The sequence below is a fragment of the Coenobita brevimanus genome, chromosome 79 (genome assembly GCF_032717465.1).
Source record: "Coenobita brevimanus isolate Jiangsu-jjx chromosome 79, ASM3271746v2, whole genome shotgun sequence".
In the NCBI taxonomy this organism is placed as follows: Eukaryota; Metazoa; Arthropoda; class Malacostraca; order Decapoda; family Coenobitidae; genus Coenobita; species Coenobita brevimanus.
The window spans coordinates 2,344,665-2,361,341 of NC_137032.1; the positions used below are offsets into that span (position 1 = coordinate 2,344,665).

Sequence of the window (16,677 nt, forward strand, 5' to 3'; positions counted from 1 at the left end):
CATCACTGTAAGTCATCAGAAGGTGACTAATGATCATTCTAAAACCTTTTCATATGATTTGTTACTTCTAACCAACACCATATTTTTGACACATAAGTACTACATTGTTCTTGTATGTCATCCAGGTAACCATGGCACAAAATATCTGGACAATGTTTGTGTTCAGGAAATGGTTCAGAACTTTCTCTCCCTATAAGAATATTCAACTAGCTTTAATTCTGACGTTGTTAGGAAGTTCTGTATGAACCATTCCTTATCCATTTATTTCCGAATATGGTTTGTTTACATTCTGGTCAATGATATTTACGCAACTATATCCATGTTTCAAAGGTATTATTAATATGCAGGAGAAAACAGTATTAGGGTGTACTATGATCAGAACAATTCAATCAGAATGAAAGCCTTCTGTAGCTTCGACCCCCAAGATGTGACTGGCGGTTTTTCAATTTTGCAAAGCCATCAAGGCGAGTAGGCTGTAGGCTGGTCATTTGGCTGATGTATTGGACAACATTAGCCTCGCCTCAGGTCTCACCACCTCAAAAGGGGGAAAATATGATTGGCTGTTACCATTACCATTACGCTATGCAAAAGAACCTGTTCATGATGTGTTAGTAGGCCTCCTTAGCCAATGAGAATAACATCATTTGTGAAAGATACCTCAAAAATAGACCTCTGACGGCGAGGTTAGGATGAATGTGGCAGCCTGTGGATCAGTAGACTTAAGGGATGCTTCCCAGTCAGAGTCAGGAGGCTCTGAGAATGACTCATCAATGCATTCTTCCTCAAGAGCAGACAGGACAGAGACGTCCGACACTCGATTGTAGTCTCTGCAATGAAACGGGCGGCAGCTCATTGGACTGCCCCATCTGTTGGCATCCTCTTTCACAGCAGGCTGACTGGAGGTTGTAGTGGATGACACTGCCTTGTCGCCTTCAACTTCATACACATCTGACACCCGACTGTAATCCCCATGATGGGATGGCTGGCTGTTCCTCGGGCTGCCTAGCTTATTGGCATCTTTCCCCATATCATTTGGACTGGATGTCTTGGTACACGGTGCTAAGTAATCCTTAAACTCAGACACAATATCATATTTGGAGGAGTGGTCATGGGTAATATCTGGTGTGGAACCAAAAGTTATGTTATTGGCAAGTAGGATTTCCTCAAAGCTACAAGGGTCATCATCATCACCATCACTGCCATCTTCGTGCATCTCCTGGGAATCTCTAGCATCCAGCGACAATAAGGGAGTTGCAGCATGATCATCACAGCCAGCTGTCTTCAGACTCTCCTTACCTCCTGCAAAGAAAAAAATGCTAAAGCTACATGGGTTAAATTCTCAACCATCATGGAACTACAAGTTGTTGATCTGGACGAGACTCATCTTCTTAATTCACCCATAAGGTCATCAGTAAATGTGGATCCGTAATACCAGAGACTTGCATGCATGTTGATATGGCATTTTACTCTCAAAATTATCTCAAGAATCACCTCAAGACATTACTACATACATCAAGTCCTGAGACACCCTGTATAATGGGGGCCTATCTGTATGAACAATCAAACTCATACATATCTTAAGTTTCAGAAATTTTATGAATATTGTACCATCAGGGGCAAAAGTTCACCCACTATCCCACTCAATCTACTTCATACAAATTGTGTGTCCATCGCTGTCCTGCCTGATAATTCATATACAAGGGCATCAGCTTTGGGCAGAGAAACATCCGAAGCCTCTCTCGGTTTATGACTAGATCGTCCATGGACAATTGTGCCTAATCCTCTAGTTATCCAAATGGATAACTTATGGTAGACAAATCCTGAATTTTACCCTAGGGCATTTATGGAGATCACCCTTAGAAAGACAACCTTAAGTGCAAGCTATTAGTGTTTTGGCAAAAAGTGAGTAGTTATGGAAGCCATGGGTTTGAATCAAGAATAAAAAATTTACTAAATACTTTATTTGGGGCATAAAAAAATATATGCTTTTTTCATATACTTATGTGGGTGAAAGTAAAGGCAAGCAATTGATTTATCCCAATCCACAAGAATATAAATGTTACAAGAAAATTAGATTGGCACATTTTAGCCTGGTATGGGATGTCATAAGTCTACAAGCTGAAAAATTCATCACATTAGGTTGTGTTCATTTACTTGCCTTTTTAACCGTAAATAGTGACATGTATGCAACATAATTTGTTAAATATTATTTTTATGTATCTGGAGGCATTAAATACAATGTTCACATGAAAGATGTAGTATTACAGTGTGACAGAGTAGGCTGCTAGAGCAGTGGCCCGGCTCAGCATGGCTGATGGGCACCGGCCACAGTGGCGTACAATATGTGCATCCATCCATCCATCCATCATACAATATATACGCAGGTTAAAAAAAAAAGTGTCTAAAATGGTCCCAAATAAGAACCTTTGTCAGCTGTCAGCTGACATCATCAGGTAACATCATTTAGCATCCAGTCAGTCAAAGGGAAGTTTGCTGGAGGCACCCTAGGGGCTCTAGTCTGGTCCAGTTTCACTCCTGTTTACAGCAAGTGATATTGTTGGTAAAACTGGGTGACTCAGAAACAAAGGTCATATTAAGTTGGACCCTGATGCTTGCAGGGTCTGGCACATATCCTCTAAAAAAGGTGAGTAAAATGTAGAAAAATATGAAATATTGAGTGAACTTTTGGCCCCTAATACACCTGACAAGAGTTTGCATGACTAATCAGGCATATCATCAGCAACACCAGGAAAAGGAATGGCCGGAGTCATTTGCAGCAATAGCAGAAGCAAATATATTGAAAATGCTTCATTCATTGCTTCATATTGTGAAGCTGGAAAAGCCCACATTTTTGGATTGACCTTACCTGGCAACAGGGGGCATGACTCTGCAGGCAGCTCAGCAGCAGTGGCAGCAGTGTTAGGAGGCTGGGCTGGGGGTAGAAGGAGGAGGTCTGGCGTGGCAGCACTGGCAGCATCAGCAATCGTCAGCCGTGACCCGCGCAGATCCCACTGGTAGCCTGGGACAGGGTTGCTTAGTGGGGCTGGTGCATTTAAATCTGTCTTATTGTCTATTGGTCTTACTTAATGTGTTTGTGGGCCTTATTCTAAGTGGCGTAGGAGGCTTTGTAGTAATAAATCCTTAATTATTCATTCTGCATATTACACTACCATTTTAAGTGCTATATTTTTTAATATTGACATAAACTGCGTTGATAAAATATGAAAGGATATCGAGGCATACGGTGCAGATATAAATATCATTCAGGTGGGGATGGTACAAAATCACAAAAATCACTTAAAAACCAAGAGTGTCTTTGTGTCTAATTAACCTACCCTATCCTAAGCTAAACTAACCGAACATATCCTTCCCTACTGTACCCTTTCCTAATCTACCCTGCCCTCCTGTACCTTACCTACCATCACAGAACACTGTGGCCCCAGTGGTAGACATGGTACACACATATGGAGTGTTATTTCTCTTTGTACACACATGTGGAGTGTTATTTCTCTTTTTAATCTTCCAGACTTGTTCACATGGGACATTCTTGCTCCACTGTTCTCCAGCAAGACAGAGCAAGTACGTGCTGTCAATGTCAGTGTATAGTAGTAGCAGTAGTAGTAGTAATTATAATAAGCGTTGTGGTGTGGATGTGGATGTGATAGGAAGTGTTATGAGGAACACACTAACGTGGTTTGGGCATGTGGAGAGGATGGAGGGTGAAAGACTGACGAAGAGAGTGTATGTGAGTGAGGTGGAGGGGGGAAGAGGGAGGGGGAGGCTGAGGATGAGATGGAGGGATGGGGTGGAGAGGTATATGAGAGAGGGGGGTGTGAGTTGGGAGCAGGGCAGTGAAATGGCTGGGGACAGGGCGACTTGGAGGCGATTTGTTTGTGGCCACCCCAAACGGGATTGAGGCGTCTGGCAATAGATAGATAGATAGATAGTAGTACTTATTATAATTATTATTAAATAACAACAACAATAACAATAGGATAGGGGTTACTGCAATTCATGCAATGTTTTTTATTACACCAAATTTAAACAAACACTATATCTTTAGGACTGCACGCTGCTGTCTTTTTCCTGTCAAAAGGATTCCCTGTGACATGTCCTCAACTGATGTTCACATGAAGAAACTACACTAACCTTCTCAACACTCTCTAATGAAACAGCAGTAACTGGATTTCCTTCAGATATACAGTATTAATATATGTACATTTATATACAGTTTTTATATATGTACAATATGTATATGTATGTATATATATGTATGTAAGCATGACTGAATTTGCTTACCATTATGACAAATTATCATGAACTGATTGGGGTTACAAAAAGATTTTTTTCAAGTACTCTTTTAGCTAGGCAAAATGACATAAGATATTTTTTAACAGTTTTCCTTTAGGAATTTGGTTTGCATGTAGTACTATATTATTCTCTATGAAGCTTTTGCTTTGCTTTGCTAAGATTTCCTCATCTATAGAGAGGGGCAGTCCCTTTTTTGGCCCAGTCAGACAGACAGTCTGTCTGTCTGTCTGTCTGTCTGTCTGTCTGTCTCTGTGTGTGTGTGTGTGTGTGTGTGTGTGTGTGTGTGTGTGTGTGTGTGTGTGTGTGTGATTTTGTCAGTGTTGTCCCCTGTGAGCCATGCATGTCAATGGAGCACTGCATTATCAACTTGTATGTTACCAGTGCAGACTATGTGGATATCGGAAATGTCTATAAAGAGGAAAGCATAAAATATGAATGCTTTATATACCAAGTAAATCACTACTGAAGTGCTATGAAGTCTCCTATATATTTATGTACTGTAGCTGCCTGCTTGCACACACATGACAGGGGAGGGCAGCTATACTATACACATTCAAGTCAAGCTTTACAGGTTCTGATGGTCAACTGATCCATAGGGCTGGGGAACATACAATCTTTCACTGGAAAAGTGACGCACCTCATTCAGTGCTTCAAGTATAAGTGGGGAAGAATATTGGATTGTAGGGTGAGAAATGCATGAGGGAATTGTGTTGCGACGAGAATGTGATTTTATAACTTGAGGCTCTAGAGATATATGGAAAATCCTGAAAAGATAGTACACCTTTCATTCTACACAACGAATTAACCACCTCCACCTGACAGATTCCTAACCACTTTAATCTCCTATGATGGTCAAGTGAAGTTAGACTGAAGGGTTGATTTGATGTGTATCCAAGGAGGCTCCTTCCCACCTCATAACAAGGCCTCATCAAATTTCAGGTAACCACAACATAGTATTTAAGTTGTCAAGATGACCCAGTATCTATCTATCTATCTATCTATTGCCAGACGCCTCAATCCCGTTTGGGGTGGCCACAAACAAATCGCCTCCAAGTCGCCCTGTCCCCCACCATTTCACTGCCCTGCTCCCAACTCACACACCCCTCTCTCATATACCTCTCCACCCCATCCCTCCATCTCATCCTTGGCCTCCCCCTCCCTCTTCCCCCTTTCCACCTCACTCACATACACTCTCTTCGTCAGTCTTTCACCCTCCATCTATCTCCACATGGCCAAACCACCTCAGTGTGTTCCTCATAACGCTTCCTATCACATCCACATCCACACCACAATGCTCCTTTATATCCTCATTCGTCAGCCTGTCTCTCCATGTGACTCCACAGGCTCCTCTTAAATAACTCATTTCCACTGCTCTCACTCTTGACCTATGTCCTTCCAACAACGTCCAAGCTTCACTTCCGTACGTTAGAGTTGGTATCACAATACTGTACTGTCATGTAGTAACTTTTTCACTTCCATGCTCACTTCCCTGTTTCTTATCACTGCTTTCAAAGAACCAGCAACCTTTCTTCCCTGCTGTACCCTTTCAAGCACTTCACCCTCCAAACCTCCATCCTTACTCATCACACTACCCAAGTACTTAAACGTACTCACATTTTCCAATTCCTCACCATCCAACCTCGCTGTACATTCACTGACTTCACCTCTCTCAAAGACCATCACTTTACTCTTCCCTACATTCACCTTTAGATTCCGTTTCTTACACAATCTCCCAAACTCATCCACCAAGCCTTGCAGCTCCCCTTCGTCTTCATTCAACAACACAGTATCATATGCAAACAACAGTACAGGGACTTTCCAAACACTATCCTCTCTCACCAGGGCCACTCCAACATCCACTACCCTACCTTGTACCTCTTTTATTACCCCATCCATGTACAGATTGAACAACCATGGAGACATGACATCCCTGTTTCAACCCAACCTTCAAAGAGAAAAATTCACTTAGTTCACCATCCACACGCACTGCAGCCTTTGCACCATCGTACATACTCTTCACAGCATTCAACAACTTCCCATCTACTCCATATATTCTTAACACTTTCCACAATCCTTATTTATCCACCCTGTCATATGCTTTCTCCAAATCCATGAAAGCCGCATACAACTTCTTTCCCTTCTCTAGAAACATTTCCACTAAAGATCTAAGAATGAATATCTGATCTACACAACCTCTTCCCTTCCTAAAGCCTCCCTGTTCTTCTCCAACTAATTTCTCTGTTCTTTCTCTAACTCTGTCAATAAGTATCCTACCATACACTTTTCCTATTATACTAAAAAGACAGATGCCCCTATGATTACCACACACTTCTTTTTCCCCTTTTCCTTTGTACAAGGGAATAATTATACCTGACTTCCAATCCTCTGGGACTCTACCTTCCTCCCAGGCCAATCTGCACATCTTCCACATCCATTCTACTACTATCTCTCCCCCATGGTTCAGCATTTCACCACAGTATCACCAGGTGCAAACATCCATCCATCCTCCCCAGCAGTCCACTGAAGAGACTGGGGGAATCACGGAGCTCGGTGGTCGCTTCCCTCCCCCCTCCCTGTTATTGTGGTCTGTTTGCATGTAATAAGTATTCAAAAATATTGAATTAACTGTACATGCTTAAAAATTCCTTATGGTGTGAACTGGTCCCAATAATAAAGCATTATAGTATGCTGCTGCAAAATATAGGGTGATAATGAACATTATTTTCACTACTCAGTATAATGCATGGCTGTCATCAGTGAGGAAAATATCCAAGTTTTGTACTCCCCTTTTTTAAAACACCTGGAAGTGTCCCTTTAAATTATCATAAATACAATTGCTGTTGCTGTTCCCCTTGTGTCTTATGAAGCGTGAACCTTTCACGTGGACTGGAAGTGTAATTTACCCTTCTGCTGTCCACCATCCCCCTCTCAGGGGATAAGGAAACACTTGAGGGACGTTTGTATAACTAAGCAGTGGAGCTGTACAGTCATATAGGGGCTGCCATATGAAGGCATCTTTCACAATGACCCATAACATAGTATTTAACGCTGTTTAACGTTTTTTGTAGTACAAAACCGTTCATTGACATTAGGAAATATTTTCATGCAATATGCCCCATCATCCACTCACTTGATGTAGTTCTGCCTACTTCTTCCTTAGCCTTTATCATTCTTTTTCTGTGCCTGCCCTCCTCTCTTCCTATTTCTCCCATCTTTCCTGTCACTACTTATTGCTTTTCTTTCCGTTACAGGTGGCTTTACATTGAGTGACAAGCCAAATGGTTTCCTGTAAGCCAAGAAACCATTTACAACGCTGGGTGGTAACCATATAACCAAACCACATGTGCTCCCTACGTATCAAGTGGGTTGGTGGAGTGTTAGTGCCCCTCCCTGTAAAACAAATAACTCAGAGTCAAATGGCCACCCCGTAAGGGATTATGGCGTCTGGCAATAGATAGATAGATAGATGCCACTCTTCGTTGTTAGATGGTTAAAATGCGCAGTGAACAAATTCTTATCTCAATGTATCACTTACTTCTCTTTAATTTCATACAGACTAACATTTAACACATAAAGGTACTCCCCAAACAGCACCAAATACGTATTAGTACCAGTTTGCAGCCTTGAATTTTTTTTATTATTTTACTTTTTTGTGCTATTATTTTTCTTGTCAAAACATAACACTCAGTTCAAGCAATATTCACTTAACATAGTGAATTAATCAAAAAATCTAGACTGATACATAAGGACTTACTGTATGGTGTACAATCCCAGCCCTACATAGCGGACACTCAGACATGCCGCAATCTTTCTGTGATCAAAGCACTTAGTGAACAGTTTACTTAAATTTTGCAATGCACTGTTTTTTTTTTTTCAAAGCTCAAATGTTAATATTACAACATAACTGGCTTCAGATTACTTTACCAATAATTTCTGAATATATATTTAATTCAGGTTGGAAAACATTGTTTTACATCACTTATTCAAAAGAAGTAAAACTGCCATTTGATCTGGATAAAAATTACAATAATGTACTTTTTCAAACATTCTAGGAGCATTAATTTTAAGGTACAAAATATTAAAGCATAGCTACCTTTTCTTGGTTGCTGAGTCGGAGCTGTGTGCAGGGAGGGGAAAAAAAAGGGTGAGATGTGTATACAGGTACTAACATGCTAATGCTAGAAAATTTTATACAAATACCTTCAATAATATTTATAATTTGTAAATGAGTTGATATCTGCCTTCATAAAATAATCTCTATAAACCTATCTACCATCCAATCAGTTATTGCCCTACCAGGAGCGTGGGGACCTGAGTCGCCGCTACTTGGTCTAGATTTTTATGGCGTGAAAAGTATACTTCTGTGAGCAATAAACCCTAAATATCATTAGTATGTATATAGCAAAGAGGAATATTTGGCTGCCAAGCGTAGGGCTAGGAGAGAGGTATACAGGGCAAAGTCTGAGTCACAAAGACAATTACTTGATAACCTAAATCATGGGGAAAGGAAAAATATATTTAGGGTGGCAGGTCAGGTGAAGAGGGATAATCGGGATATCATAGGTGAGCAGTGTGTGAAGAATGATGAAGGAAGGGTAGTGGTGAACAGTGAGGATATTAAAGATGCATGGAGAGAGCATTATAACCGGTTGTTGAATGAGGAGTTTGACTGAGACAGGGAAGGTTTGGAGCCAGCAGATCCAGTGTCTGGCCCTTGGCCTTTGATTGATACTGCTACTGTGAGTGAGGCAATAGGCAGGATGAGGGTGGGGAAGGCAGCAGGTGTGTCTGGGTTGACTGCCGAAATGTTGAAGGCCTCAGGCGATATAGGGGTGAATTTAGTCACTGACCTGATAAATAGGATTATTTATGAGTGTGTTGTCCCAGATGATTGGCTGAAGAGTGTAACTGTAAATGTGTATAAAGGGAAGGGTGATGCCCTGGAAAGAGGGAATTATAGAGGTATAAAGCTTTTGGATCAGATAATGAAGGTAATGGAGAGAGTTTTAGAAGGTATGATTAGAGAAAGAGTGAATATTGATGAGATGCAGTTTGGGTTTATGCCAGGTAGGGGGACCACTGATGCCATATTCATTGTTAGACAGCTTCAGGAAAAATATATTGGTAGGAGAAGCGATCTTTATTTTGTTTTTGTTGATTTGGAAAAGGCCTTTGACAGAGTCCCTAGAGAGGTGGTGAAGTGGGCAATGAGAAAGCTTGGCTTGGAGGAGTGGCTGGTTAGGGTGGTTATGGCCATGTATGTGGGTGCTCACACCCAGGTGAGAGTGAATGGAGATTTGAGTGATGAGTTTTCCGTGAATGTTGGTGTGCATCAGGGGTCAGTCTTGAGTCCCATGTTGTTTATCATGGTACTTGAAGCCCTTTCACGTGACTTTAGAAACGGACTCCCATGGGAGTTGTTGTATGCTGATGATTTGGTGTTGATTGCAGAGAATGAAAGGGAGGCAGAGGAAAGGTTTAGGAAGTGGAGAGATGGTATGGGGCAAAAGGGTTTAAGGGTAAATGCAGATAAAACAAAAGTGATGATATCTAGGGTTGGTGGCAGTACTGTCAAAGACGAGGGAGAGTGGCCATGTGCAGTTTGCCACAAGGGCGTGGGAAGTAATTCCATCTTGTGCGGTGTGTGTGATAAATGGGAGCATAAGAGATGTAGTGGTATCAGAGGTAGACTCAAGTAGATAATGCTGATTTTATGTGTACAGCGTGCCGGGGTGAGCAGGTGGAGATCGTCAGACGTGAAAGGATTGAACTTGCTGGTGAATCTCTTGAGTGTGTGGAAGAGTTTTGTTATTTAGGAGACATGTTGTGTGCTGGAGGTGGGGCTGGAGCTAGCTCTGTGGCTAGGGTGAGAAGTGGTTGGAAGAAGTTCAGGGAGCTCTTGCCTCTCCTGGACATTGAGGGGGCTCTCCCTACGTGCTAAGGGGTCTTTGTATGCAGCGTGTGTTAGGAGTGTAATGCTGTATGGCAGTGAGACCTGGGCAGTGAAGGAGGAAGACATTCGCCGGCTCAGACGTACAGAAATGACAATGATTAGGTGGATGTGCAGTGCGTCCCTGCGTCCAAGGCCTGGAGGGGCTGGGTTTACAATGGAAGAGTTGAGAGGTAGGATGGGACTGGAGTGTATTGGTGTTGTGATGAGGAGAGGTAGATTGAGGTGGTTTGGACATGTGGAGAGGATGGGGGATGATAATTGGGTGAGGAAGGTGAGAAGTGTTAATATTGGGGGTGGGGTTATGAGGGGTAGACCGAGAAAGACATGGGACGAGGTCATTAAGTGTGACCTTAGGGTTAAGGGACTGAACAGGGAGGCTGCAATGGATCGTGCAGCATGGAGAGCCGCCATTAGGTGACCAAGGCCGACACATGCAAGCATGTTGGAGCCTTTAAAAACGAAAACGATCCCTATAGGCGACATCAGGTTGGAGCACCTGTAACCACATGAATCAGGCCACTAAGCATCCAAATATATAGCATAGGCCTATTCGTATATAGCCCATGAATATAAATACTGTAAGTAGTATATCTATCCTTCCATTATACTATCACTTACTGCCCTGTGAAAAATGTAGGGACTCAGGATTTGGCTACTCAGTTTATCCATGGGAAGTGATCAGTTGTATTCCCCTTGATCAGCATTGCTAGGATTTAAATCCTTATGTGACACATCCGTCAGGAGTGCCATAATTCGCTAGACAGTCAAGCATCAATTATTTATTGGCAGTATGGTTACTGCCTACCATATTAAATGGTTCCCTGGATAAGAGGAAATAATTTAGACTGTCCTACGTTGTCGTGCCACCTGAAGGTAATACTGCATCATGGGAGTGGATTTAAAATACAGTAATATGGAAGAGAAAAGGAAGGTGTAATATACTCTTTCCAGTGTAACGGGATTAAATTGAAATACCTCCATCTTGAACCTAAGTTGTAGTAATACATTAACACTAGAATACATCTTTTATGACGTGCTGTGAAAGGAGTGTAGAGTCATAGTTGTGTCTTCTCCTGTCACTAAGCAATGTATCTTTAGGTGCTAGAGGATGGATATCTGGATCAACTTATCTTCAAGCACTGACAAAATAGATAATTAACGAAGGGGTATTAGAAAGTCTCCTAAGCCACATAAATTATGTGCCTGTGGCTATGTGAGCCTAGCGTTAATAAGGGATGGCAGTCTTCTGGGGCAGGAATGACCCATGGTTTTGACTTCCAAGTTTCAACTTCTTCTCCCCTGTAGAAACTCCGAACTAACTAAAACTGAAAAATCTGTAACTTTTGTAAGAATTAAAACAAACCAGGTGAGAGCTGGGAACCACCCTGAGTACTCAGTAAATTCAAGGCCTGCACCCCAGATGTCAGTACCACTGAGAAACAAACCGATCAGAAGCATTGCATGCATGGGAAAACAGAAGAGACTGTATTGTGCACAAGACCCAAAGAATCCACAACTCTCTACAGAGACTACTCCAGCTGTGACTGAGCAGTACATGACCCAAGGCTGAAGAGTAACTTGCATTTGAGGGTCAAAGTCTCTACAGAAGAGGGTCTTTGAGAGAATAATAAGGCATAAAACTGGAGCCTGACTGACAGCATCTTTTGAATAAAGGCTCTGCAGGCTAGTCCAGGATGATGCTAGATGCATATAACTGAGAATATGGAATATGGGCATTTGCGGCCTCTGATCATGAATCATGGAAAATAAGACCAAAGACTGTGAGAGCTATAGGGGTCAGACCATAAGGAGATGGAGTCAAAGATTACTTCCTACGATCGATCCGAAAGAGCCATAGTCTATGGGCTGTGTGGTCCACTGGGCCATGTGCCGTGGGGACTATGGACCACAAAAGGTATGAGTCATTAATAGCAAAGGACAATGATGTCATGGGCCATGAAGACAATGGACCAAGAAAGCCAAAGTCTATGGTCAATTGGATCCCTTAGGCATGGACCATATGGATGGTGGCCTATGAAAGTCAAGGGCATTCACTGATTTAGGACAATAAGACCATGGGCTATGGGACAAAAGGACCTTGGTTCATGATCTGTGAAATCCCTTGGGCCATGAGGACCACGGACCATAAGAACCATGAGCTATCATAGGCTATGGGCAATAAGGCCAGGGGGTAAGAAAACCAGGCCTATCTATGGTCTGAGGGAGTACTTGGGTCATGAGTCGGACGGACTATGGATCATAAAGAGCCATGGGTCATCATAGGCCATGGGCAATGAGACCATGAGGCCAAGGGCCATTTAGAACATAGTCCATGTAATCTTGCCTTAAATGCTCTGAACCTTACAGAAGAGAGAGAGTGACACTAGTTCTAAGATCAGAGGATAGCCAAGAATATTAAAGCACAAAAATGAAGCACTCTTATAAACACAAAAGTGAAGGGGAAGGTGTTACACTGCAGGACACTGAGTCGAATGGGTAGAAAGTATTAAGTTATGGAAAGGAGTAGCTGAATGATAAAAACCGTATGATTCTTTTTCTCTAATATTTCAAAGAACTTGAAAACTTTTCAGCTCTGATGCAAAAGGTTAATGTTATTAGAAAGATAATGAAATGAGCAACTTATTTTGTATAATCTTATAAGTGAATCTGGTGGTTCCAAAGGCATACGGCATGTAAACATCATGGAGCGGATTCACTAACAGCCGCCGGGCAACAGCGCGTCATGCAGGAAGGCCTATGACCACTCCTTTAACCCTTTAACCACGGGTGTCATTCCAGAATGACATTGCAAAAACTGGACCAAACCGCGGGTGTCATTCTCGAATGTTTGTGAATATTTTGAATACCCCGCGTTTTTTCCGTGCGCCAATTGTTTCAAGGGAGAGTAGCTATTAAGTTCTTTCACTCCAGCCGACCCCCACCTCCCTCCTCCCCCCCCTGGGGCCCCACCTCCCACCCCCTGGGCCCCCCACCCCACCCCGGACCAAACACGCATCAGTATCTGTCCAGCTGTGTGAGCGACAACACTGCTGATGTGGAAGTGAAGTGCAGGCAATTACAGTGCCTTTTACCTGCCTCAGTAAACACAGAGTGGGTGTTTATCGTATGTGCAGTGTTCATATATGTTTATAGTATTATTATCAGAATGAGGTTGGCATTTGGTAATGGTGTGTGAGCGAAAAATAGTGATTACAACACCGCTGATATGGCAGTGAAGTGCGGGCAATTACAGTGCCTTTACCTGCCTCAGTGAACACAGAGTGGGTGTTTATCGTATGTGCAGTGTTCATATATGTTTATAGTATTATTATCAGAATGAGGTTGGCATTTGGTAATGGTGTGTGAGCGAAAAATAGTGATTACAACACCGCTGATGTGGCAGTGAAGTGCGGGTAATGACAGTGCCTTTTACCTGCCTCAGTGAACACAGAGTGGGTGTTTATCGTATGTGCAGTGTTCATATATGTTTATAGTGTTATTATCAGAATGAGGTTGGCATTTGATAATGGTGTATGAACGAAGGTAATGGTGTGTGAGCGAAAAATAGTGATTTTAGATCGCTCACTTCTAATGGCACTGCCCATCCAGTGATAGTCAACAAAATCATGAAACCTACATCATTGCAAAGCCGAAGGTTAGTACTTTCTAATGGTACCTTATTTTTCGCTCTAGATTTATTCTGTGCAGAGTTACTGAAAGTGACAGTGATATACAGTGATGCGACAGTGATGTGCTTTACCAATAATTGTATAATGGATAATGTAGTAATAAGGGATATTTTGCCAAGAAAAAAATGTAAATATTGGCCAGTATAATAAGTGATATTGTAATAAGAGAATCTGCGGCACTTGTGTAATTCTGCGGCACTTGTGTAATTCTGTGATGCGACATTGACGCAATATAGTAATAAGTGCAGTGTAAATATAATGTATATTGCCCAGATTATATATAAAATAATATTAGAAGTTAGAAATAATGAAAAGATCGCCTGAAAAGTCAGTGAGCGGGTGACGCCGCAGTGAAGTGAGGCGCAGCTGCAGTGAAGAGCGGGCGCAGCCGCAGTGAAGTGCCTTTTACCTACCTCAGTGAACACAGAGTGGGTGTTTATCGTATGTACAGTGTTCATATATTTTATATTACTATTATGAGAGAGTGGTTGGCATTTGGTACTGGTGTGTGGGGCGTAAAATAGTGATTTTACACCCCTCACTTCTAACGGCTCTGCCCGTCCTGTGAAAGTCAACAAAGTCATGAAACCTACATCAATGGAAAGCTGAAGGATAGTACTTTCTAATGGTACCTTATTTTTTTCTCTAGCTTTATTCTGTGCAGAGTTATTAAGGTTTAAAGGTTTGTTTACATTTGGCTGAAACCCCCGCGGGAGAGGACAGTCAGACGAAAACAATACCCGCGGTTAAAGGGTTAAGGCTATTCAATGCTGTGTTTGGTTCCCTTCCAAGACTTTTCTGCTGTAATCAGGGATTTGGTGGGGAAAACCTGCTCAACCAATCAGCAGCCACCAGTCTATCATGTGACTGTATCTAATTTAAAACTAACATGCACAACCACAAAATCCCTCCTCCCTCTTCTTCCTCCCTTCCCCATCCTCCTCTCCCTACCTCTCTCCACAAAACAAGTACGTACTATACATAAATACATACAGTACGTACATTTGCATTTACACACGTAAGCACAAACGTACTTAAGGACAATTGTATACAAAGATGGAACTAAGTACTTACGTACATACATACTTAAGTATTCATGTATGTATGTATGTATGTATGTCCATACATAGGCCCATGCCAATGTATGCAAATACCATATGTACAGGCTATAAAAAATTTTTCGGCACCCTTACGGCATGATACATTACGCCACACCACACAAGGCATTCTGAATCAACTCCTGAATTACGGTGTGTGGTTGGTATCCCTGACCCTGTGTTGCTGGTGTGTGTTAATTCGTCTGTTAACGATGAAATCCAGTGGGAGAGGGACAGAAGTACAGGGGTACCAACCACACCATGTACAGTTTTCACAAAGTCTGTAACACTGATCGTTGTGAAGGGTATCAGAGAAAGGGGTGCCAAAAAATTTTTGAGAGGGCGTACGTCCGTAAGTGCATAAGCATGAACGTACTCAAGAATATGTTTGTAAGAATGTATATATTATGGTCTTTACAAAATGTACACTTAAGTACAGTACTACCTCAATTATCCAACATAATAGAGCCAAAGGCATGTCCAGGTAGTGGCAATTTCTGGATAATGAACAATATCACCTTACAATACCCGGAACCTACCTATACCCAACTTGCAACTTATACCTAACCAACTGGCACAGTACCTCTGCTTACTTTGGTAGTGTTTTCTGGGCATTTAGGCATATTTAAACATCAAAACACACATAGGAATATCCAAAATGATTTTGAACACCAAGAGAACTATAAAAAAAAAAAAAAAACACACTGAAAACCAAAAAACACCCTACTTATTCACTACTGCGTATGCAGTATCCCCCACCCTTATTCTGGCACTGTTTTCAGGTTATTCTGCCATATTTAGATATCAAAACACACATGGGAAAATCCAAAATAATTTTATGCCCAAGAAAACCATGAAAAAAAAAAATAATAATAAAATAAAAAAACACCCTACTTACACACTACAGTATGTACAGTGCCCCTCCTAATTTTGGCACTGTTTTCAGGTCAATCTGCCATATTTTGACATCAAAACATACATGGGAATATCCATAATAATTTTAAACACCTAGAAAGCTATGAAAAAGCTATGAAAAAAATAGAGTTCCCTACCAAAAAACATCTGATTGGGGTACTTACCACACAGTGCACGGCAGACAGGCTTTGTTACCCACACACCTCCAGCAGGTGTACTGTTGTCCTATGTGGTTTAGTGGCAAACCTTTGCATTTAGCAAAGGTCAAAGAACTCCTCCTCCACCTCCTTCTCTACTTGCTGTAGCTCAGCGATATGTGAGTGGTGGTGGTGGCAAGAATGGGCTGGCACTTGTGGGGGTGGCAGCTTGAAGAAGGAGTTGATCCTGGTCTGACAATAGGACCGACAATTATGCCGAAGGATGACAGAATCCCTGCCTGCCTACAGCTCTATCGCCAGGCCGAGTGGTACCGACCCCTTGTCACACTGTTGGTGCTTGGAGTACTCCAGCACCTCCTCAAGACTGGCATGTCGATAACAGAGATAAGGGAGTGATGGAGCTGTGGGGGGGCTGCGAGTCAGAGACCTCATCCTCGTCAGTGTCGCTGTCCTCTATTGTGCACACAGAGGCAGCAGCGGTGATCTCCTCATCAGACATCATCTAATAACCAGGATCGCCGACATCATCGTCCAGCCAATCCCTCACGTCATCG

At 42.1% G+C, this 16,677-nt stretch overlaps 1 protein-coding gene across 1 annotated transcript in view; it reads right to left on the reverse strand.

The window, feature by feature from the left end:
• Positions 1-550: 550 nt before the first annotated feature.
• LOC145408967 (fat-like cadherin-related tumor suppressor homolog) overlaps positions 551-16,677 on the reverse strand; it is a 335,831-nt gene continuing 319,704 nt past the window's right edge. The window contains exons 46-50 of the mRNA XM_080279544.1: positions 16,436-16,487; positions 12,094-12,163; positions 2,867-3,019; positions 1,077-1,299; positions 551-959 (exon numbers count right to left, since the gene is read on the reverse strand). Coding sequence (XP_080135670.1) covers positions 659-959; positions 1,077-1,299; positions 2,867-3,019; positions 12,094-12,163; positions 16,436-16,487 — 799 coding nt within the window. The 3' untranslated portion in view covers positions 551-658. The remainder of the gene's footprint in view (positions 960-1,076; positions 1,300-2,866; positions 3,020-12,093; positions 12,164-16,435; positions 16,488-16,677) is intronic.